We start from the raw sequence: 25821 nt of genomic DNA on the forward strand, positions 1-25821 counted from the left end.
ACGATAGGAGAACAAACGCAAATCTTTTTTTAACACTGTGTGGCAGGTACCGACTGATACTCCCACCATTTGTGATAAAACACGTACAGAAGTTCTTGGCGCATTTTCCATTATTTGTTGGACATTTTCTTTTAATTCTTCAGTCCGCTTTTTAGGTCGGCCGCTTCCTTCTTTTCTTGTTACACTGCCCGTTTCACGAAAAACATTAACACAACGCTGAACTGCACTTTGAAAAATTTTGTACTCAACAACGCCGGGAAATTGATTTTGAAATTCTATGAAACATTCCTCAATAGAATACTTCCATATTCCATCAATCTTGCGTCCATTTCTAAAGTAGGACTCTATGATAAACACTTTTTGTTCTTGAGAAAACACCATTTTAAACGCTTTTTAAAACGAAAATATTCAAATTGATAGCGGCGATATAGCGCTTTGACAGATGACGTTTAAGTTCATTTGCTATACGCTACGCCCTACGTCCAAATTTTCAGAACCAACTTGACCACGTTTTTATTTGAACGCTCGTTATAAAATTCAAATCTCGACTGCGAATGTCAAAATATTGACATATTGACATGTCTCGGTTATGCGTGTGAGAAATCAGTAGCATTGTGAACCATGGGCATAGAGCGGCACACTTCTTGACCATAGATTTAGCCTATTTCTGCTATTACAACACGTATTGCCGCTAACTAGCATAATATAGATTACTACTGTTTGTTTATCTGATTGTCGTCACAAAGTTTTCGATGTCTAATCATAATTTGAATGGATAGTTTTTTAAATTTTTTAAAAACCTAAACAAATTCAATTTTTTTAAATTTAGAAATCATTTTATAAAAACCTCATTCTTTTTCGACATCCATTTTATATAGGATATAGGTAATACAGTTTTTTATCACTTCTGATAAGTAAAATATGTTTTATTTCCTTTCAATTTGCTCAGATTAGATAACAGTAGGTTTTAGTTTTGTGCAGAAATTCAATTTTGATACACCGTACTGTTTGTATTTTTTCATTGCACTGTTTTTCACTGAACAGTACTAAAAATTTACCTATTTGAATTTTATTTGCATTTACTATTTTATGTTGTCAGTCAATCCTATTTATTTAATTTTTAGAAAAGTGACTGTGAATACGTAAAATATAAAATATGTATATATGTATTTAATTACTGTTGTTTTTCCATATTTATTGGTTTTTATCAAGTGTGAAAAATTTATTTTAAGATTGATGACATAAACCTTTGCGACGAATGTAGAATACAAAATACACATCACTATACAGGGTGTTAATTAAGTATGTACAATAAATTCGACAGACGATTATTTGATTGATTTTAAGACAAAAAGTTAATTGGTCCGCAGATGCTTCGTTTTCAAGATACAGGGTGTTAAACTTTTATAAAAAAATGTAGTGTTAAGGGGCTAATTTAACCCTAATTTGAGTAGATTTAGTAAGTCCAGCGGCGTCTCGAGCGGTACCTTAACGCATATTTTTAATAATGTTTCTTGTGTAGTCCAGGGATATGCAATTAAGTGAATTTTATTTTTTTTTCTCCAAAAATGAATCAAGACAAAAAGTTGTATTTTTAGTTGTTTAATCCAAAAAAATTTAAAAATTACAAAAAAGTCAGTGGCGTACATTTTTTTTCTCAAAAATATTCATTAAGGTACCGCTCGGGACGCCACTGGACATAATAAATCCAATCAAGTTAGGGTTAAATTAGCCCCTTAACACTACAAATAACACTGCGAAATTACAACAAAATTGGGTAAAGGGTATTTAAGATATTTACGAAATAACAATTTTTTTTACAAAAGTTTAACACCCTATATCTTGAAAACGAAGCATCTGCGGACCAATGTTTATATGAAATTTTTGTCTTAAAATCACTCAAATAATCGTATGTTGAATTTATTGTACATTCTTAATTAACATCCTGTATATCGTATATTGTTCATTTAAAAAATTTGTTGAGGTCTCGAAAATCAGTCCGTTTTCGTCTTCTGATAATGACTTCGTTTTCAATTATTTTTGCTATTTTAAATTTATTTCTTTTTGCCTCTTTCCATATTTCAACAAAATAATAGCGGTTTCTTTCAATTTTCTTTAACGGTTTTATTATCCTTTACAAAAATTTTAGCCGAATCCCTTTGAATTATATGACCGTTTTCCCAAGCTTCATCGCAAATGTTTTATTTATCAAATTCTCGTTTTTTAATATAATTTTTGTTCTCATCTGTCCTAACATTCACAGGTCGAGAAATCTCTTCAACATAATGCATACAAGGTATGCTATAAATGCAATTTTTTGAATTTTAAAAATCATTATTTGGACGCGTCTTCGACAATAAAGTCCATAAAGTATTGGTTGTCTGAAAAACTGTTCTAATGTCAAATTTGTCACCAACACTACATTTTTTCGACGATACAAGAACGTATGAAATTTTTATTGTGATGTAATTTGCCTTTGTTGTCTGACAGAATATACTAAGGGCCAAACAAATAAAGAAAAAAACGAAAACTATGCCATAAATAAGTAACTTCAGACAACATCTATGCATACATGCTATCCCTGATATGGTATTTGCTTTTGAACAATTTTTGTTGAATGAACTACGAAAATTTTATACTCTTATCATTAAATAATCATAAATACTTTGGATATAAGATATAAAGTAATACAATGGTTGAATGTGTTAACACAATCTAATATTCTTTATCTCATTTCCGCCTTGAAGTTCGAATCATACTTCTAATATAGAATGCATAGAGATGTTTTATAAGGTCAATAATTATGAGATTTGTATTTTTCTCATCTGAAGTGTGAAATTAATTGGTTATTCTTTATTGCTGTACAAAGTTATTTGATAAGTATATACTTATTACGCATAATGATCAAATATTTAAGATAAATAAATGGTCAGAACAAATACCAAGGGCTGTTTTTTGAAAGTAGGTACTTTTCAACTTTGCACTCCTTACTTTTCATTCTACCTACATAATTAGAAAAGTGAAGAGTAATTATGTTTTATAAATACATACATTAATGTTACATATAACATATGTTTTATGAAGCTTTCACGTGTCCATTTTCACTCTGCACCCTATATAAACCGTTTTTTTGAACATTAATTTTTGAAAACTGCAAAGTAAAAGAGTGTAAAGTGAAAAGTTGAAGAAACCTTCAAATTCCTTGAGTTTCTGTTTATTGAAAAATAGTACCTTATGTCATTATCTTGATTACTTTTCAACTCTGCACAATATTTTGTAAAGAATATTGTCTATTTGCAAAAGATCAATTTAAATGATTTTTCATTAAGTATTAGAACCGGTAGTAACTATTTTGCATTTAAAGTAATTTGCTGGAACATTTTTAAAGACGGATTCTACGTTACAAGTCAACAAAAGTTGTTTGTAATAGACTAAGAGCCGGATAGGAAAATTTTCCTAATCATTTTAGGCACCGTAAGAGTCTATGACTTAAATACTACAACTTAAAAGAAAACATTTGAGCACTATGCCGTCAATTCTCCGTGGCACATGGGTTGTCAGCGGAAAATTAAACTTTCTAATTTTAGGCCGGGTAAATTAATTAAATAGTAATTGACGGCCCAAGACAGATTTTAGAAAAATAAGACATAAAAACCTTATGCCGTACAAAAATAACGGTTCTGGAAAGAATAAAAAATTTTCATTTTCCAAGTATTTTCACTAATGTAAAAATTATAGAAAACTGTACGGCGTGCCTGATTTTAAATAAAGATATTTATTTGAAAGCTATATTTTACTATGCCCTACGAATGCACTGGCTCTAAGAGCTTTTACCCTGACGCAAATTTTCTCATTTCAACCTGTTCCAAAAAATTATTGATAAATGTACGGCACCGATTCCAGAGTTTTACTTATGCTCTAAAATAATGAAAAATATAAGTGCCGTACAAAATATTTGGCTAAAAAAAATTTATTAATAATTGTGAATTAACGCAATTTTTCTTTGGGTAAAAATCATTATTTCCTGAATGGCATAAATTTCGGAAGCAAGTTATTCGACTTTATAGTCTTCATACAAAATTATTGGCACCAGAAAAAAACAATTGACCGTGAATAAAAAAAATTGTTTATCATTTTTGCAATTTGGAAAATCCATTTGAAAGCCATTATAGTACCATATATTTTCAATTTTATTACTGTTTTAAATTATTCAAGGGTTAATATTGACAAAATTGTGGATGCCGTCTATTTTTAATTTCAGGGTTTTCCATAATTAGTAGGATTTTCCAAGGCATTTTCACTACATTATTAAATTATATATTCCTGTACGGCATTTACCCCATAACATTAACACCATCAAATGATAATAAAAAGTTATATCGCCTTATATTGTATATATAAAAATATTGAAGTAATTTAAAATCCCATTTTACCATACTTAATAATTAACAATTCCTGTACGGCAGTCATTGCAGATTATGAAGGGAGTTAATATGATGAAACATTATATTGCCGTTACATTTGCGATAGTGTTTCGTAAATTCCAAGTAGGTAGACCAATAAAAATGTAAAACTAAATTATGTTAATCAATATATGTTTTAGAATTTATTTTTCAATGCAAAAAAATTATAATAACTTTTTCCATTTAGTGCCACGATATTTATACGGCAATATTTTTTTAATAGATAATTTTTAATGAATTCGAAAAGGACACAAATCCCGTACAGAAACTTTTCACTGAAATATCCACCCCTTAAGCGGAAAATTCGTTTCCCTCCTGTGACCTCATCTGCCATAAAAAATGTGCTGCATAATGACTTGAGGTATAGTTTTATATAGCGCTTTATAAATTTTTTAATTTTAGGGTGCCTCTAATAATTTTCCTTATTCTTCGTAAAAGGTAAGGGGTTGAGCAAGGGTTAAAAGCCCTTAGAGCCAGTGCCACGGCCGTCTTCAACTAACTCACTAACTTAGTTGAAGACGGCCGCGCCAGTGCATTCGTACGGCATAGTAAAATATAACTTTCAAATAAATATCTTTATTTAAAATCAGGCGCGCCCTACAATTTTCTATAATTTTTACATTACTGAAATTATTTGGAAAATTTTTTATTCTTTCCAGAACAGTTATTTTGGTACGGCATAAGGTTTTTATGTCTTATTTTTCTATCTGTCAGGTTGAAATGCCGTCAATTTCTATTTAATTAATTTACCGGGCCTAAAATTGGAAAGTTTGATTTTCCGCTGACAACCCATGTGCCGCGGAGAATTGACGGCATAGTGCTCAAACGTTTTCTTTTAGGTTGTAGTATTTATAGACTGTTACGGTGCTTAAAATGATTAGGAAAATATTACTATCCGGCTCTTAGCCTATAAACAAATGCCTGGAAGTATTAATTTTCGAGATAGAAGAGTAAGACCTGTCAATTAATTGTTTAGTTAAGACGCAATCTTATTTCCAGATAATAGTAACAGTGATAACTAACGTAACATTCATTTGAAGTTTACAACTTAATCTGCACTAAGATAGTTATGTATATCAGTTACTTCAAATGACTCCAAAGTTGAACAAAAAAATTACTTTTACTTTTAAAGTATCACATTTAAGTACTTTTCCAAATGCCATTTAGTATGAAGGATACAGTTTAAAAACTCAAACGGATTGTTCTCCTTGATATACCCTTCATACTTTCAGGTGATCTGGACTTTTAATTGGGAAAACATTTTCGTTTCAATAATGTTCATGTTTGATTGTTCGGCAGCTGCAAGATTTTTTTCTCTGGGAATGCAAAAGTTGTTCTGTTAGTTTGTTATTAATTTAATATGTAATTATAATTTGAACGTTCCTCGTACCTATTTTACAATACTGTGTAGCATAAGTTTCAATAGTTAAATGTTTCGAAAAAAAGTTTTTTCCTTGATTCGTTCATATTAAAATTTAACTGTGATTTAGTATTAACACGAGAAGAAGATAAATTTGATAAGCAAAATACATAAATGCATATCATTCGAGTGAACCCAAAGATATTTATAAACATATATCTCCATTTCTCTAGACCAGATCTAAGCCTGTCTTAATACCATAATAATTACCTGTGCTAATACTTAACAACTGTCTAAATAGTGTATAAACCTGAGCAAACCAGGTACTCTGACCCACTGCACCGGTTGATCTGGGAATTTGCTTATTAAACCAGAATTCTTGTTGATATTTACTTACAAACTACGATTCCATTTTAGTGTCTGATGAACTCTTGAGCCTTAATTATAGTGTTAACCAGTTCAGTGATCAGTGAAAGTGTTTTGAATCAAAGGTTTGTTTCCTCTGCAGAAATACAGTTTAATAGCAAAGTGTAATATTCTTCTTCATTGTATTATTTTTTGTTAAATCTAAGACGCTTAGTTTTTTTTGTATATCGTATAGTTTTAAAATCAGATCTTCTGTCTATCGACATGTTTTCACAGCGAAAGTGGGAAATGTATAGGATGTTTCATTAAGAATAAGAAACAATCCTGGGGTCAAAATAAAGCGATTGAATAAATAAGCTTTCATGAAATGTTCTACAGTATAATAAAGTGAAATATTGGTAATATACACTTTGTGCTCACCGCCAGAGGGCTTTTTTTCTATTGGATTACTATTTAGAATACTTGAAAACGTCTGTCGACCACACAATTTTTCTTTGTAGAGGATAGTAGATATTTGATTAGACTATGTAAAAGTGACAAGTTTGTTTATTTCACTCAAATATGGATAATTATAAAAATAAATAATTAAAAGGATTAAAATAACCATTTTTGGTCCAATTATTCTTAAGTTTATTGTATGTGTTTTTAAATATGTATTTTATAATTAGCTCTCTTACTTTATTTTAAAGACCCATTAAACAAGAAACTTTAAAATACATTTCAACAAAGTTGCACTCAGTTTAATTATGTAATTGCACTGCGTAAGGTCATTACTAGAAAACTTATTGTAACTTAATGTAACTTTAAGTGGGGATCAGTTTTTAAGGGTAATAGTACGTGTTCCCCTGAATACGAATCTGATTTTTTTTTTAATCAAATAAGCAGTTGAGTTATAATTAATTAGTTTTTTAAAATACACTTTAATTCTTGTATACGCCGCCACTGTAATAGGGACTCATATATTTATAACAAGATTTGTGAATTTGAACTCCGTATCCTGAGGTCCACATATAATTAAAAGTGGCAGGTTACACATTTAAGAGATTATGGAACGACAATACCCGAAGCGCCGGGCCTTGCGAGATCGGGGAGCCTCTTCAAGATCTAGCAAAATGAATTTTAGCTTTTAACCAAAAAGTGCAAGTTTTTTTTTATAGAAAGAGGGCTTGCGTAGAGCTTGGCCTCACTATAGGTTCATCCGGTCCTGAACTGGATGTGTGCAAAAAGCCTTATAATACCTTTCAGCTGAAAACAGGAAAAGCTTTTATAGTGATTCCAAATTGGGAGGAATGAAGCCATTTACGCCATTCGCCATTCTGTTACTTTTATTTTTGTAAATATAAAAAAAATTAAAGAAAAACAGATGTGAATTATTTTTACTTGGTAATTATTGCGGTAAATTGTTGACACTTAATATATATAGAATTAAGAAGTGGGTAGGTAGGTAACAGTTTTGTCAGTATACCAAATTTTATTCTATACTAATCGGTTGACATTTTTGCCATTGTGAAACGTAGGCGCTTATGATATTTTGTTATTCTTAGGTGTGGAATAAAATCTGCATACAATTCGCATACCTTCCATATCAAAAAAGTATAAAGACTCCTACTTCTTCTGAATAATTTATAATTTGTTCCGCACCTGTAACTTAAATTTGAATAACTAGTGCTCGGTATATGCAATTTATTATTTACAATTAGAGATGTATTTTAAAACTTTTTAGTAATTACATATTTTAAAAATTTGAAATTATTATTTTTCTTTTATTTAGTGTGCTAATGCAATGTTTTTATTTAATACAGTATTGCTAAGTACTAGGTTATCAAAAGAAACGATTAAAAATAATATATATGTTTTCAATCTATAAGACGTCTATTAAGAAAATAACTGAATTTTATTTTTTTCAAAGTAACAGTCAGCATTACTTTGACATTGGATCGAGACTGATGTGCTTTCTTGGGGCGTGGAGATCCTTTTCCAATCCATTGTGATTGAATTCTTGACTAAATGTTGTAGTCAGCTTCTGTCTTCCGTTATGATCCTTTGAATGAATGTTTCATCGTCATTGGAGTTGCCGACAAACGTCCACAACTCTGTTGTTAGGTCATCAAACGAGGAACAAATTTTGCTGCAACCCGATGCATGTTCAATTTTTTAATCAAAATTTGACACGAGGTTCATTTTCAATTGACCACGTCGTCGTGAAAACCATTCGTAACATTGTATACGACCCAGAGCATTATCCCTGTAAGCTCATTTCAAAAATTGAAAGTTTCCGTGAAGTTTCATGCAAAATTGTACATTGCTATCGTTGTCCCAGAACAACGCACATTTCAAAACTAAATGAGATATCAACAATCCAAAAACATGTGGTAACAGGGGGGGGGGGTTATGCACAACGAATGCTGCCAACTGTATATCTCGAAATAGTACGGTTATTTTTTGAACAGACCTCGTACACGCAGAAACAGTTAAAATGAGCGTTATTAGCAGGATGTTATAGATAAAGATGGCTGAATATTGCGAGCATGAAATATCAGGGAAAGATGATGTCATAATTTAGAAGGCACATAATTTCTTAAATTAATTTATTAACGTGCAACAGTAATGCAATCATGTTCTGTTTCAACATACTACGAAATTGGCAATAGCAGTTAAATTGTTATATTGAAACTGTTGATATTGTAAATACATACAGATAAGGTAATAAAAATTGTTTTTACGTGGTCCTGAAATATCTAGGTATATAAAATGGTTCAAAATAACACTATCGTGCATGGATAAAGAGGGATAATCCCACTCGGCCCCGTCCCATCCAAGATCATTTTTCCTACTAATTTGTAAAGCATTGTAAGTGGTTAAATTTGGAAACTTTTTTTTTGTCCATTGTTGTACCAAAAGTGCCACATGTCTTAATATAAATGATGTGAGTGCAAGAACGGAGTTTTCTTAACTGGACATTACTTAATTCATTGTATATTTTCCCGATAAACGTAAACATATATGGTGCCATTATAAAGATGACTAGGGGCAAGAAACTGATCTATAACTCCCTATTTTTATGGAAGCGGCCACCCCCTTTACGATGACAATGATACGCTTCTGGAACGGTCCCAAATGACGTGTTTCATAATTTATGTATTTAGGTCTTATTCATATTGCGCAAAGTTCACATTGGGCCACCCAGTATATGTATCAACAACCTCATTACCTTGTATTTTTTTAGTCTTTGTTTATTCAAACAATTTTTTCTTTTTTATAAATGACCACAAAAGATGGCTTCCAGTACAGACAACTAACTGGTTATTTATCTCTTTATTTTTGTAGGTTAATCGCTCTCTTTTAATGACATATTAATTACCTACCCTAATATTCAACAACTGTCCATTAGGTCCTGTCGTTCATTGCATTAGTTGATTTGGGAATTTGCTTCATTAAGGTAGACATTTTGTTAATATTTACAAATCGTACGATTTCAATTTAGTGTCTGCATAACCCTTGAATCTCAATTAGTAGTACAATTCTTGATGTCAAAGTTTAGTGACTAGTGAAATGATAGGTAGTGTTTTCGATGAGAAGTTGTATTTTTTATATGTGCGTAATTTAAGAATTTTATTGACTGTTTTTCCCAACAACGGGCAATAAGTATCTCAGTATCTGTTCAAAAGGTAACCCAAAATGCATTTAATAACGATGTTTAGTCAATTGTGACCACCCATAGCTTTGTTTTTTAAACAATAATTGAATAATTCCTTTTGTTTCAACGATGACGGATTAAATGTTTTCAACTGAAAAACTGAAAACTATTATTGTAGTTATTAAATTCATTTGACCGCAGTTTTGTGTATTTATCAGAAATTCCATATTGTTGAGAACAACGCGGCATTTATATATGCATTTTTGTTTTTCTATTATTTCTATGAACCTTCGAGAGAAATATTTTTATTACTACTTATTAGGTGTTTACGAAAGTTAATCAATAATTAGAACTTATAAATAAGGCTGTCAGAGCGAGCCGCAATTCAATGGCGTGCCAAGCGGGTCAACCCAGACATGCGTGAGCCGGTGCCTTAGAATGCTTTTCACGTTCATGTCACTTTAGTATACTGTTGTTTATTATCATGCGGAAGTTGCGTAATTAATTAGTATCCGTTGGTGTTTATAGTGGTGTTGTATATACAATTTAATTTGTTGCTTTTTAATCAATAATGCGTACGTCTATATTCCGCAGCTCAGTTCTGACAGCCAAACTTATAAAGTATGAATCGTCAAAAAATACATTTATTTTTTTATAAACTACTAAATTTTTTGTATTTTTCTAATATTCTTTTAAAATACATATATGTATTATTTTGAAAAAAATGCGCGCCTCTGTTTCTCAATTGTTTATGTATTCTTAGTTAAAGTTAACCTTCTAGTATTTCCCTGCGATCCCAAATAAAGTGCAAAAAGTCTTTCCATTATTATTATTTTTTATTTAACATTTTGATTTTATCTTTTTAAAATTTAGTACCTACTTTATTATTAAATTTGAAAATATGGCAATCTGAAAAAAAATTATGGCAAAATATTTATCAAAGAAAATAACTGAGATTATGTCCGTTAATTTTGAGTTTTCGGAAAAGTGTCGTATGAGTTTATGTATATGCCATTATGTTTAGAGTAGGATCACCCCTAAATTTTTTGCACTTTATTTAGTAGTATCCTTGTGGGTATAGTAATAGTATAGTCCGCTACGTTTAAGATATGATTATTTTGAAATTTACTTCTTCAAAGCATCTTGAACAATTGCAGTTTTTAATTGGAAACTGGAATATTACTTTAGGTTCAGGTTTTGAATTAGAATTAGTCGAAGTTACAATAATAAATTTATTGAAGATATTTATGAAATTTATTGATCACATATTATTTGTTACAGGTATCATGGATGCATGGGTGGCAATTTTGACAATATGGATTCTCTTTTTATTTACGTTAGTCAAGGGGGATATGACATGCGTCCAATCCGACATGTGTGATTGCTATAAGTCTACTGAATTAGAATATCAATGTCCGAAATCACCACAAAATTTTCAAATTGTTGTACATACAGTACCAGGCAAATTTATGAAAATAGACTGCTACGATGAGACCAAAACTGAATATGATTTAGACATGTTTCCCAATTTGGACGTGGGAAGTTTAGAACATTTTCTAATGAGATTTTGCCCATTGCCAACAGACAGTTTCAATACTACTTTGGAAAAATTTAATATCACTAGGATTAATTACATGCGACTAGAAGAAGTGGGCAATGCTAATCTGAAAACTGTGACGAAGGAACTATTCTATGGGCTTCAAGACCTGCAAACATTAGAGTTTAGATACATATATGGAATTAAATTTGATGACGACTTTTTGCAGTACCTTCCAAATTTAACTGCTCTTTATTTAGATAATAATGAAATCAAAGAAATTGGAGCTAATATCTTTAAAAATGTCCCAAAACTACGGGTTCTTCATTTGTCTAGAAATTTAATATCTCATTTACCCGATGGACTATTTGAGAACCTTTCAGATCTGCAGCAATTGCATTTGTGGAAAAATGAATTAACCGCTCTGAATAAAAAATCTTTTGTTGGATTGAAACAGTTAAAATCTCTTGAATTGAGCAGTAATAATATTTCATCTCTGGATGAAGACACTTTCGCGGAACTTGTTGAACTGGTTAATATCAGTTTGAGATCAAACAACTTGCACGACGTGACGTCTAACATTTTTAAACACAACACTGCCCTGGAGTTAGTTCGTATGGGGAATAATCCAAATTTAAATCTCTCTGATTATGTATTTGCGAATTTAACGAATCTTTTGAAAATAAATATAGATAATTCAAATCTGGAAATTCTTCCGGAACATGTCTTCGAAGGATGCGTTAATTTGACCGAAATTTCTCTGAGAAACAACAGTATCACAGAATTACCTGCAATTATTTTTGAGAACTTGACTAAACTGAAAAAATTATTTTTGGATGGAAATAAAATTAAAATTTTACCAGATAATATATTTTCGTCTCTGATACATTTAGAAGAATTCTATCTTCATGAAAATAAATTAGAAGAAATTACTGACAATGTGTTTGAAAAAACTTCTAATTTAATTAAACTTGATTTGAGTTATAACAAAATATCTAAAATAGCTTTACGTGCATTTATTCAACTAAAAAAATTGGTTGAAGTGAATTTGTCTCATAACCTGTATGATTTGTACCACCAACAAACGGAGGGACTAAATCCGTTCACTCACTGTGAAATGTTGGAAAAACTAAATGTGTCTCATAACGTAATTGAAAGATTTCCGGAAAACATTATGGACAGCAAAACTCATTTGGTTTTCTTGGATCTGGATAACAATAAGATAAGTTCTATTAGGGTAAGTTTAAAAAGTTAAATATTTTATATACAGAAAACCTAATGGTTAAAATGTTATTAATAATAATTAATTTAATTGATATGAATTAATATACAGTGTGGCCCATAAAAAAACAAGACACACAAGTTTGTAAAGAGTTGTGGATATGAAATTCAAATAAATATGTTTTGTATATATGGCATCTTTCTACAAATGATTCGTGATAAACTGTTACCGCTACGCTCGAGATAATGTGATCGCTAATTGGTTGAATAGAATATTGTGAAAATGCACCACTACCAGCTGATGAAACAGAATGTTATATTTTAAAGTAATCTTGATCTTATTGTTTTGAATTTTACCGAAATTTAATTGCCAACGTGAAGGAAATAAAATTAGGTACCTACTGTTCCAAAGAAAATTACCGTTCATGTGGCTTGTAATCGTTTATGAAGGCTCTGTAGGTGTATCTGTTGACCTAATTACTATGATCCAATTGGTAATAATCCATTCCTTTTGTGATTTTTTTGCCTACATATTCGCTAATTATTGACACTACTGATTATAATTAATTGGTAAATTAAAAGTCTGTTTATGACATTTTCATAATTTTAAGCAGAACTTTGAAGCAGAAATTTAATAAATATAAAATTTTATGCTCAAATAAGAAATATTTCACATTATAAATTGATAAAATTTCAGATGATGAAAAGTTAAGTTGATGAAAGATTCCTCCGGTGATTTGCATGGATTTCCTATGGATTGCAAACTGTATTTTGATTGATTCAAAAAGTAGTAGTAGGCATATTTACAGCGTCATCTCAGATAGGTGAAATGTCTCTCATAAGACACAAAAAATGTTGGTTGGAAATTTAGAAAAATCTGATTTTACTTAACAACAAAGTGTCATTTCTGTATCAAATATGTCAAAATGTCGTTAAGAAAAGTTTCTTACAATGAAAAACTGATTGACTGTACCAAATTTCAACATCTTAGGCAAACTTTATATTTCATTTGATATATTTTCTCATTAGTTAAAGTGCTCTTTTTGTATGCGATACCACAAAAGGTTATTAAGAAAGTCGTAGACCTACTGTGACATTTTGCTTGATTTAGATTTTTCTCAAAGTAGGCATAAGACATACAGAATTTTTCGTTCTGGGAAACTTTTCTTATAACTTAATAAATTTTGTTGTATCTCATACAAAACGCTTCTTCGCTAGAGAAAAAATAAAACATCAAGTAGGCCGATTGAATTTTATTATTTTTCTAAGAGAGAAACAATCTGAGCTGAATTCTACAAGACCATTTTTTCAACACCAACATTTTTTATGACACAATGGTTGTCTAAAAAACTTATTTGAATTTCAAAAAAATTTTAAATCTGTTTCGCTTTTTAATGAGCAACACAATAGGGACCTACATAAAAAATGTAATTTTTGATAAATTTGCTTTTTAATTTTTTTTTAACATGAAAAATATGCTGTTAGAGAAAATAAGAATTTTGATGTGGATGAGTCTATTTGCTTTGATTGTTTTAAGATAAAAAAATATATGTAATGATGTAATGTCAATGTGGTAGCAACAGAAGCAAATGGACATGTCCAGTAACATTACATTTCTAATACAAAAAAATAAAAATATATTCATTTTATTTTCAGATGGCTTCTCTAATCAAAGTAACCTCAAATGAAGTGAAGGTACTGATAAATAATAATAACGTATCAGTCCTAGATTTTCAAGAAATTAAAATATATCCTCGTTTTAATGAAAAAAGGGAAGATGTAATTCATAACAATAACACAGGCAGTACAGTTCTATATTTATTGAACAATCCTATCTCATGCGACTGTTCCAATTTCGATCTGATTCAGTACAATAATGATAAACTGGATCCAGTTATAAGGACGTTAATAGATATAAGAATAGGAAATCTTCACTGTGCCGCACCCGAATCCTTCAAACACATACCAATAAAAGAGTTGAAACCCCGTCACATTACTTGTGCATTAAATGATGAAGGATGCCCTAAAATATGTGAGTGTGTCAAACGGCCATTTGATGAACATGCAGTGGTAGATTGTTCTTATAGAAATCTTACAAATCCTCCTTTTATAAACCTTCGAAAATTTAATAGAGTTCAAGTAAATTTAGAAGGAAATTCTATGGAAATTGCACCCTACAAAGGTTTAGGATATGATAATGTCACTAAATTGTATTTATCGAATAATAAGATTAAAAATGTTAGTTGGATTCCACAGCATGTAGAGGTAAGTTTAATATTTGTAACACACAACTGTTAACAAGTTTATGAAGGTATAGAAAGGATATGTTAATTTTCATTATTTTTAAGAAGTATTAAGCAAATTGTAAAATATATAATCATTTATTGGACAATCAGTGACCTTTATATTTATTTTTAGATATTACATCTAAATGGAAATCAGCTCCAATTTTTAGATTCACATGTATTAGAGAGTTTGAATCAGTCAACAACAATTCAAAATTTGACCCTCTATGGTAATCCATGGAGCTGCGGTTGCTCAGCAACTACTCTTCAGAACTACTTACGAAGCCATTTCACAAAGGTAACGAAAAATAAAAGTTAATATGTTTTTTAGTACACGCTCCTCAAAATGAACCTTTTAAGGACCAAAAATGCCACGTTTATAGACTACCTTATTATTTTGTATTTGTTCACATCACATTAACCTCAATTAAGAGCAATAATTAATATATTTTTTTACAATGAAAATAAAATTAGAGTTCATTTTTAATACAATTGCCATCTGAAAATCTTCCATCATCAGTTGGAAAGGTTTCTCTCACAGGATTTTGGTTTGAGCCATTCCTAGCCATCATGAGATAACTTCAATGTGGAGTGTCATCACTCTTTCAAAAAATTAATTTGAAGACTGTCATTTTCTTCTTTAGTAGTTCTACAGTTTCATTTTCATAGTTCATAACAATTATTCTGATGTAACCAAATTTGATTTTAGTCATAGATGAAAAAAAGCGGCAAATGAAAACACATACAGGATGATTCAGAACTTATCCAAAGAAAAAAATTGTAGATGTATAGGGGACTCTTACAAATGCAATTTTGTAAAGAAAAAATCAAAAAGGGTAGTTCAAAAATGACTTAAAAATACATTTCTGCATGCCACTGGAAACTTGTCCACTGTAAAACCTGACCTCACACATTGTGACCGGCATGGCGGCAAAGTGTGATAAAAACTGACAAAAACTTTCGCAAGGAAAGAAATAAATAGAATTTTATAGCACATATTTTATATCAGCAAATTCTGCCGTTATTGTTATTATTTTATTATTAATTAATGAAATTAATTAGTGGTTTTAAATAATAAAATAATTTGTTTGTTACAACTGTACAAAATTTTATCCACCGACGTGTAAACACATTTGGGCCCGTCTTACTCAGTTTCTGCGAGCTAACACAAATGTTGTCTTGTTTCGCCATAATACAAATGCTTCACCACAATACAAAATGTTATCTTGTTTCACCATAAATTAAAACGATATCCATCAACTCCGAGTTGCTATACACACAAACCACTTTTGACACTAACTACTAAAAAACTATTGTAAACACCACAGATAACAGGTAAACACTAACGCAACGACGATTGTAAAATCGGATTTCAGTATTCGGAGTTGCTGAGGCCACGTGGCTCTCCACGCGTATTGCTAATGATGCTAGAGACTACAGTTGTCCAGCTATGTAATGGTTGAATGTACTACAACTTCAATAATTTTTTTCTCGGAAACTATACAGATTTTACAAATTTCTTTTTTAAGATATTTAGTACATTTCTCATGCCGCTTCTATTCTCAATTTTTTTTGGATAAGTTGTGAAACCCTGTATATTAGTGATCTTTTAATCGAAAATATTACCATATATCCTAATTTAGTATCATTAGAAATTAACCTTTACCAAATTGGAACAAAATATCTTTGAAAGTACTGAAGATAATGGTATCTGAATATTTAGTTTTTTTTATTTTAACGTAGGTAACTGTTATTGGGTAACACCACTATCAGATGCTAAAATAAATAATCTTTTTGTGATTTTTTTTTAATGGTAGGAAAGGTATAAGGATAATAAAACTCAATGATGTTATTAAGCTCCTAATTGTAGTCAAACTTTTTCTAACGACATCTGTTAGTAGTATTATGCAGGGATATATGTGCCGCGGGTAGTCATTTTGGAGCAGTGCAAAACGCTTGGGAAAGAGCTCGGAATTTCAAAGAAAAAAAAATTGTATAGGCGTAAAATTTTTCCCCTTATTCTGAAGGTTCAAAGCATCTTCTAAGTCAATAAAAAAAAATAATCTGAAAATTATACGTTGGTCTTAACCTCTTAATATGAAAACTATGTCTTAAATAATCTTTTTCTTTTATATCAAGTTGTCAAATTATCAAGGAAACTTTTTTATCTAGTCATTAAAAAATATATTAGTGTAAAAACCTGTATGCTTCTAATATTTTCTTATTGAAAATATTCATATCAAGTAACTAATACATAACAAAATAAATAAATAAAATTACAACATAAAATACCTGAATAATAATTTCCATTTCTGCAGAACTATTTAAAAAAGTATATGAGGATATGATTCGAATTAGACAAAAATTACTAGGCAAGAAAAATAATAAAAGGGTTGAAAAATGCATAGACAAAGGAACTTGGTTTAACTGAAATAGAGACCGTTAATTATTTATTTAATGTTGTTATATTATTTTTTGTTCTTGTGTGCATGCATTTTTTGTTGCAAAAATTTTCAATAAATGTGAAATATTGAAGGCAGGTAGATTCATGTGTTAAATTTTTATTACTAACTAAATAAAAAAATTGATTGATAATTGAATAACTTTTTAAAAATCTTAAAGGAAAAACTTTAGTAATTTTGAACTTAACGGTTTGAAACGTTAACAACTTTTTAAAGTTGTCTGCTTTTTTCAGTGTGAGATTTTTTGTCAGGCAAAATTATTTTTATAAAAATAACCCTTGACTGATCCTTTTGGTGCAAGGGTTTATTTTATTAATTTTTTAAATTTTTTCACAGGAGGCAAAATACACAATAAATAAAGAAAAAAAAATCAGTTTTTTTTACCGTCTATAAAAATATCATAAATAATTCTAGTCAATATTTTAAATTATATGTATATATAGGCTGTCAGATTTACTCCGTATATTATACATGAATTTTTGTTCCCAGGTTAAAGCCACTGATGTCATATGCGCGGATAATAATAAGCAACTGATTAACCGAAAAGAGCTCTGCAAGTCCCATTTGGCAATTGCCATGGCTATTGCGGTGCCTATTTTAGTTATTCTGTTGACAGCAGTTACGGTGGTAGCCGTGTACTTCTATTATCAAGAGCAAATCAAGGTGTGGCTGTACGCAAAAAATTTGTGCCTGTGGTGTGTTACTGAAGAGGAGCTCGATAAGGACAAAACGTATGACGTATTCATAAGTTACTCCCACAAGGACGAAGATTTCGTTGTTCAGAATTTGTTGCCCGTACTAGAACAAGGACCAAATCCATTTAAAGTTTGCATTCACATCAGAGATTGGATACCGGGAGAGTTTATAGCTAGGCAGGTCACTAATTCTGTCTTGGATTCAAGAAGGACCTTAGTGGTTCTTTCAGACAATTTCCTCGAGAGTGTTTGGGGGAAAATGGAATTTAGAACCGCCCATACCCAAGCAATTAGTGACGGTCGCGCAAGGGTTATAGTACTAAAATATGGAAAATTAGACGAAGAACACCTGGACAACGAACTCAAAAGTTACCTTAAAACCAATACGTATGTTGAATGGGGCGATCCTTGGTTCTGGAATAAATTAAAATATGCTCTACCTCATTCTAGACAGAACAAGTTCTACAATAATAATCAAAAACATGCAAGTATCATGCTAAAAATTGATGATAAATTCGAACTTACTTCTTCACCCGTTAAACTCGCAGAGAGTACGCCACCTGCTATCCCTCTAGATCCTTCGTTGCTTAAAGACCACCCTCTAAATTTCAGTACCGATAATACACCACATCCAACTGATGTCCCATTGATTAAACGATGAATTCAAATTTGTGATCAAATTTAAATATGCTCAATTTTGTGCCTAGTCAAATAAAATGATTATTAAATATACATTTTTCAGTCTATAGGGTTGAGGTGAGAAACAGGATATAATTTTTATTTTTGTAGACGATTGTAATGTGGAATGTAGATGTTGAAAAATATATTTGCTAACAAGAGGTTCATCCTTATTAAGTGTTATAAGCCATATTTTTAGCTTGACGGACAATTTGTTATGTGTTACTAATTTAGTAAAACCGTACAAACTTGCAATTGTGCAATACATATAGTGTTCCACTTCATGCGTACTGAATTGTCTTCATACAAAAATTGAAGCAGTCTAGTTGAAGGTATGATTTACGCAAATTCTACAAATTAATACATTAAATGCCTGTACAGTTACGAATCGGAAATTATAAACATGTTTTAAAAAAAAAACAGAAAAAGAACTGTTTACCAGTTTAGTTTATCAACTATAAAATGTCAAAGATTATGTAACGGATTCAGTGGCGCACCTAGAAAAATGTTAAATGCATTTATATACTCAAGAAAATAGTGAAATGTTTTTTCAAAATATATGCCTCATGAAAATAGTGAAAAACTGATTTTCTGTAACAATTCGTTCGCTCTCCCACTGGGTGCTTCACTGAGCGTAATATTTCTATTGTACGGATTTTGGATGTTCTGTGATAATTTAAAAATTGTGTTGGTTTTTAATGTGATATTGTAGAATGTAGAATGTAATGTCCATTGGCTTTAATGTATTAAAAAGTTTGGAATAAAAATATTAGTCCAGGAGTTAGGTAGTTTTAGGTGGAAATTATTTTAAGGCGATCTTTTCACATTTCAAGTTTAAATTTCAAATTTTTTTTCAAAGAGTAGCCATTTTGCAAAAATGGTAGTAAAATAAAAATAAATTATAGCCACATACTGAATGAAAGGAATTTCCTATGATTTATGTTCACTTGTTTATTTATGCTGTGAATTGTTGGAGGTTTATCGGGTACGGAGGTACGTCTAAAGTCTAACGAGAATTTCTGTAGATTCGTTAGTGACTAAAGTGGTAAGGTTTTAGATTTGGCAACGTTGCACTTGGCTGGCTTCGTTTGGATGCCTAAACTTGAAATATACATCATATGTCACCTGCGAATTTCAATTAATATGCTACTTCGAGAACCGCGGCGTTGCCGCTATCACGCATTTAGAGGTTAAATTAGTGAACGACAGCAGTTTGAAGGAGAATTATTATAAATTATGTATTATTCCTTAGATATCGGTTTCCTATTTATACAAGTTGTTGTGGAAACTGTTTGTCAATTGTTGCGCATTCTAAGTGGAAAGACCAAAAAAATCTGCATTCTCATGACTCTGTACTAAATCGTGAAAAATTATTTTATTAATATCTCGTGTCTTAGGTATCCAAACTAGTCATAATTTTTTTTCAGGATTTTCTTCATATTAATAAGCTTATATTAATTTTTATATGAATATTTGTTCGTCAATTCCAAATCAGATAAACCTCCTTAAACAAGTCAGCACTACAAAGTTTACTTCAACACATCCACTGACAAAAAATACCCCAGCAGCACAAACATATTGGAAAAATATTTTCCAATATGGCAGGATATTGTAAACGACAGATTTTGACATAATACTGGTTATGAATTATACACACTACAGTCAGAAAGTTTGTAAGTGGGAATATTCAATTTGTTCTGAAACTATTTAAAAGCAGAATGGTAATTCATCAAAATACTTCATTGAATAAGGTAAAACAACATTTAAACTACAAAATGAAAACATATCATTATTTATTAAACAATACCATTAATTTATAATTTATTTTCATTGATCTGGCCACTTCTCATTAGCTCTAATAACAGCCTGGGAGATTCTGGACATTGTCTGAAAGTAATTTTTTCAAGTAACCTTCCTTTATCATTCCAAGCCTCTTGTAAATATTGCCGCAGATTGTAGTACTCTGTGGCAAACGTACTTTGACTTTTCGACCCAATTCATCCCACAATTTTTCAATCGGCGACAGCTCGGATGATTGTGGGGCCACACCATCAATTCCACAATATTATTACTTTCTTCTAAAAAGGCTTTACATATTCTTGTTGAAACACAAATGGTTCTCCCATAATACTTATACCTGATGGTAAAGCATGGTTCTGCAAAATTTGTAAATAATGTTCCTTTTTCATAATACCATCGATTTTAACCAGATCTCCGACAGTTGTTGCAGCAAAACAGCCCCAAATTAACATGTTAGCAACACCATGTTTCGGTGAGGACACTGTGTTCTCAGTCGTTCTTTCGTGGGCTCTGCAGCTCTACAAATACTCGTCTATTGGAACCAAAAATTTCAAATTTTGATTTGTCCATCCATAGAACTGCTTTCCATGTTATAACGTTCAATGTTCATGTTGTTGTGCCCATTTTAAACGTTTTTGCTTATGGATTGGCGGCAAAAATGTTTTTTTTTACTGCCACACCACACAGACCAGCAAATAAGAGACAATTTTTAATAGTGCAAATTAACATTTTTTTCGTCCGGGTTTCTTGAGCGATGTCTGAAGTATTAAGTCGGCGATTTTGTTTGGATCTCGTTATTATAAAACTATCTTCTGCACTTACAGTAACTTTTGGTCATTCACTATGTGTCTTTTACCAATATGATACCAGTATTGGCTAAATTTTCCAAATATTAGGCTTAAATTCAATATCTAATTTATATGACGATGTTGGACCATATCTTGTGCTACTGAGGTATACTCATTTCCAAACTACTATAAGGAAGAGTAAGAGACACATTTTCTTCTCTGATATTTCCAGAAAGGATCCACCAATGGAGGAATTTTGATATATATTTTTTTAAATATTAAAACAGAGAGCATTGAAACTGAAAATACAATAAAAATGAGCAGTCCAACAATGGACTTCACTACTAAAAACTAGAAGCTTCAATATGTATCCAACTCAGTGTAGCTGAACAATTTTTTAATTTAAAGGTACAGATTTTTGGATCACGGGTGGGAGATGAACATCTTTTTTGTATCTTTTTCCAGTGGCGGCTAATGAAAATTAAAGTGATCATATTTTGATAATAAAGTGTGAGACCCATATCATATTTTAGGGGATGATTTCCAGTCACACGAGAAAATTTCAAAGAAAATTTGTGAAATAAAAAATTAAAATAGGGATTGTTGAATATTTCCCGTCGGTACACAAGGATGTAAACTTTCCAGCACTGCTGCGCATAAACGATTCAGATACATAAATTGTAAGATATTTTGTATATTTTAATTCATTACATTACTTGCACTAGAGATGATCATAAAAATCATAAAAAACTAAATCTTCAAAAAAAATGCTCAATGTTGAATTCTGAAAAGAGCACCTCAAAGTTTCCAAAATTTTATACAATTTAATCCTATTTTTCATCTTGTAATTCCTGGACTATATGAATATAATGAAAAATAGTGGATCAGGGTTCTCTCAGTCGTACAATTTAGTAGCAGATTTCAGCCGTTTAGTAGCACAGTTGTTATTTATATGTATATTCCTTGTGCCTTTATGCACTGGCAATTCAGCAGCACACTTTAGAGTGCAGCAGCGGGTCCCCGAGACTAGTCCCCAACTCACAACTGCCTTCTCGTTCTTTTCAATGTATAATGTCCAGTTATTTTTCCTGTTGTACTTGTTTTTGCAAGAGCTCAATATTCACGGCTGTCTTTCCATTCTCAACACTAGGTGTTGATTTATTGTTTCTATTACGATTGTTTTTGCAAAAGGCGTGACTAAATTGCCAACGTGTAATAGAACTTATGTTACTGAAATTTATTTACAGCACTTTCAATCAAAATCATTTTCTCAGATCAAGATTTTTTCAAATGTAAATAATGGAAAATTTGAACCATCAAATTGAAAAATTAAATTATTATTCTAAATCATTTAACTGATCTGAAAACTATTAATGCGTTATTTAAAAACCATACTTTCCAATAAAAGAACAAATACATATATATATATATATATGCCGTTATAGAATTCAAGTGTTGATACAATTAAAAATGTAAATAAGCAAAAATAATTTTGAAGTAGATGAAACTCTGAAATTCTGTAGCAGGCGTACCTAGTTAAGGCTTAAATGTACAAATCAGGTTAAGTGTTTATTTTATGTTATTGTAAACTAGTATTTAATAAGAATATATGTAGTATTTACCAAGTATAAGTGGTGCTTTATGTGTATCTTTAGGGATTACCTCTGTATACATTGTTACATGTTTTATAAATTTTTTGAATAAAAATTGAAATATTCTTGTTCTCTATTAATTATTTAAAGTTTCTTTCTAAAATGGTTAAGTAATATTAAACAAAAAAATTATAATATCCAAGATTGGCTACTAATATAATAAGTAAAAAGCAATTAAAGTTCAAATACATTTTTTGTTAAAAAAACTCCAAGAACATGTAGGTAGGTCTCTTGATAAGTCGTTCGCCACAATATCAAAAGCTAAATGCTTTATTTTTATATCTACGTATAGGACATTAATATTCATTTTGATGTATGTTTTGCGTGAAGTGAATTTTTCATAGCTGTCATGGAAACGCACATCGATCAGCATACAGCAATCAAGTTCTGTTTTAAAAGCTGGTAAAACAGCTATGGAAACGTATCATCTCAAAAAATTGCTTCAAACAGAACATTATAACTTTGTGGCAAAAAAAGATCTACTATTATCAGCTTTGTCATATTGGTAAGTCGGCGACTTTTAGAATCAAATCAAAACGTATGTTCAAAATTCATATCGGTAAGTCTTTTTTTTTTTTGAGGTCTCCGTAGAACTTGTAGCCCTGGGCCCGTCCCAAGCAGACTTTGTAGCTACGCCCATGGTGCCAGATACAGGGTCGGAAAGTCCCCATAGTTCATCGGCCGTTACGTGAGAGCGATAAAGAAAGTCATAGAAATCCGTGCGATAGAGAAAGATGGCTATAATGAAGGCGTCTAATAGTCACCGCCCATTTCGCCCTTCCACAAATAAGATCCACTTATTATTTCTATGACTTACTTTATCGCTCTCACGTAACAGCCGATGAACCTTGGGGATTTTCCGACCCTGTATACATTCATATACTGATGAAATGTTGTTCAATCGCATGGAAGGCGTCCCACAACGTAGTTTCGTTGACTGCACAGAGATAGTACCACGTACTTTGCCACAATATCAGTCTTAAAACTTAATAGCCGAACTGTGTATTCTCATGCCAATTTCTATAGAAGTATATACAATTTTATTTTAAATTTTATACACAAAGGAAGAAAAATAAGCGATTAAACGCGCTGTTTCCAGTGTTACGCGGGTTAGCCTGCTTGTGGTTTGGTAGGGGTGGTTTCTAGGGGTTAGGTGGGATAGGGGGTAGGCGGGTTAGCCCGCTTGTGGCGGAATTTAATTATTTAAAACAAAAATAAGCGACTAAACTCACTGCTCCCGGGGTTACGCGGGTTAGCCTGCTTGTGGTTTGGTAAGTTTCTAGAGGTTAGGTGGGATTCAGAACCCATGGAATTGTGGTCACACCCATGAAGACATTTGTTCAGAACGCCGAGATACGTAACATATAAAAAATTCAGCCAAATTTCCCATAAGGTTTGTGCGGAGTCCTTTAAAAGTAGGTATCTACATCTTTCCCCGACGCATCTTAATTTATTTCAATTAGATTATTTTATTTATTCTAAATTAATTTAGTAGGCTACACTAAATGATGGACAATAATGTCATATTAGATTTTGGATAAAATGTTGCTAATACAATTTTACAAAAATTGGTACCTAAAAAAAAAATCGTAGCAGACTTGGGATTTGCAATTTTGAAGAAGTTGTTATTGTTTCTATGACCGTTTAATAAAAAACAGTTTTAAGTATACCTAAAAATCAAGACACCGATTATTTGGTTTCATTTATATTCACTGCAATAGTTACTATAGTTTGTCATTGCGATTTCTTAGAACTTTTAGACAATGCCACATTGATGAATACGGGTCAGAAAATAAGTAGGTACCTATATTTTAAATTTTTAAACACAGAAAAATCTCTTCAAAGACTAACACTTCTTAATGTTTAAATTAAGAGCGAAAAATAAATTGTTTTAGCTTTTATTAACTAATTTATTATTTACAATAAATAACATCTAATAAATTATATTACAATATTAAATAATTTTATAGTATTATACCAGATTAACTTAAGATTTTGAATCTTGTTAAGATATTACAATACTAAAAATTCAGTATTACGGTAATAAATATCCCAGTTTGTTATTAATGGAAGACCAACAAAAATCTACACTTCTTACAATGGTTGTGCTCATTGTTATTACATACAAAAAACATTTTTTAAGAAAAAATAATCTTAGATATACATACATTTCATATATTACAGGGTGTTGTAATATACTATAGACAAAATCATATAGGGATGATTCCCTGAACAAAAATAATTTTATTTTTTTTTAGTTATTCTCATTTGCTTAACATGTTTCCTGACAGATGAATTGGTACCAATGGTCCTATTCATTAGCTGGTTGGGTTAATAAATTTGAAATATTACTTAGCAATAAATGAGAATATTATTTCCTCACTCAACGCTTAGAAGCTAACTAACAGCAGATCACATTAAAATGTGACTAGGCACGTTGTCTTGCTGAATACCATCCAATAAGATCCAAGAAAAAAATCACAAATTAAAACAATAAACGGAGAAATTGAACCTTGGTCTCAAAAGCAGAATCAGTGTTACAATAAAAAATATAAAAGGGACTAGGAGTTTAATTTTAAAAAATTATAAATTGTAAATTATTTCAGATGGTCATTTGTGCATCCACTTGTTCTACAGAAAAGGGCGGATTATACCAAATTTTAAAGTAAAATAAATAAGAATAAAAAAAACATAACTTAGATCTTTAAATAATGTAAATTATTACACTATTTTTATTTTTCATAAAATTTATGCACACAGTTGAACTTCAACCCATTTCTTAATAATAGATCTTATAGTAATTTTAGATTGTGTATGGTTCTTGGTGTATTAGGAATCGTGACTTCTCACTACATTCCTGAATGCTAGTTCTCCCAA

At 30.8% G+C, this 25821-nt stretch overlaps 1 protein-coding gene across 2 annotated transcripts in view; it reads left to right on the plus strand.

Annotated features, from left to right (window-relative positions):
* Positions 1-19903, plus strand: part of LOC108906657 (protein toll) — a 55454-nt gene extending 35551 nt beyond the window's left edge. Inside the window, exons 1-5 of one of the 2 annotated variants that reach the window (XM_023454231.1) lie at positions 8834-8892; positions 11108-12600; positions 14241-14849; positions 15003-15167; positions 17821-19903. In XM_023454231.1, the coding sequence (XP_023309999.1) occupies positions 11113-12600; positions 14241-14849; positions 15003-15167; positions 17821-18687 (3129 nt within the window). In that variant the 5' untranslated portion in view covers positions 8834-8892; positions 11108-11112 and the 3' untranslated portion in view covers positions 18688-19903. Of the gene's footprint in view, positions 1-8833; positions 8893-11107; positions 12601-14240; positions 14850-15002; positions 15168-17820 lie in introns of those variants that run through there. The other variant, XM_018709972.2, reaches the window with a different exon arrangement.
* Positions 19904-25821: the final 5918 nt, after the last annotated feature.

This window comes from Anoplophora glabripennis, unplaced genomic scaffold (assembly GCF_000390285.2).
Source record: "Anoplophora glabripennis isolate ALB-LARVAE unplaced genomic scaffold, Agla_2.0 scaffold185, whole genome shotgun sequence".
Lineage (NCBI taxonomy): Eukaryota > Metazoa > Arthropoda > Insecta > Coleoptera > Cerambycidae > Anoplophora > Anoplophora glabripennis.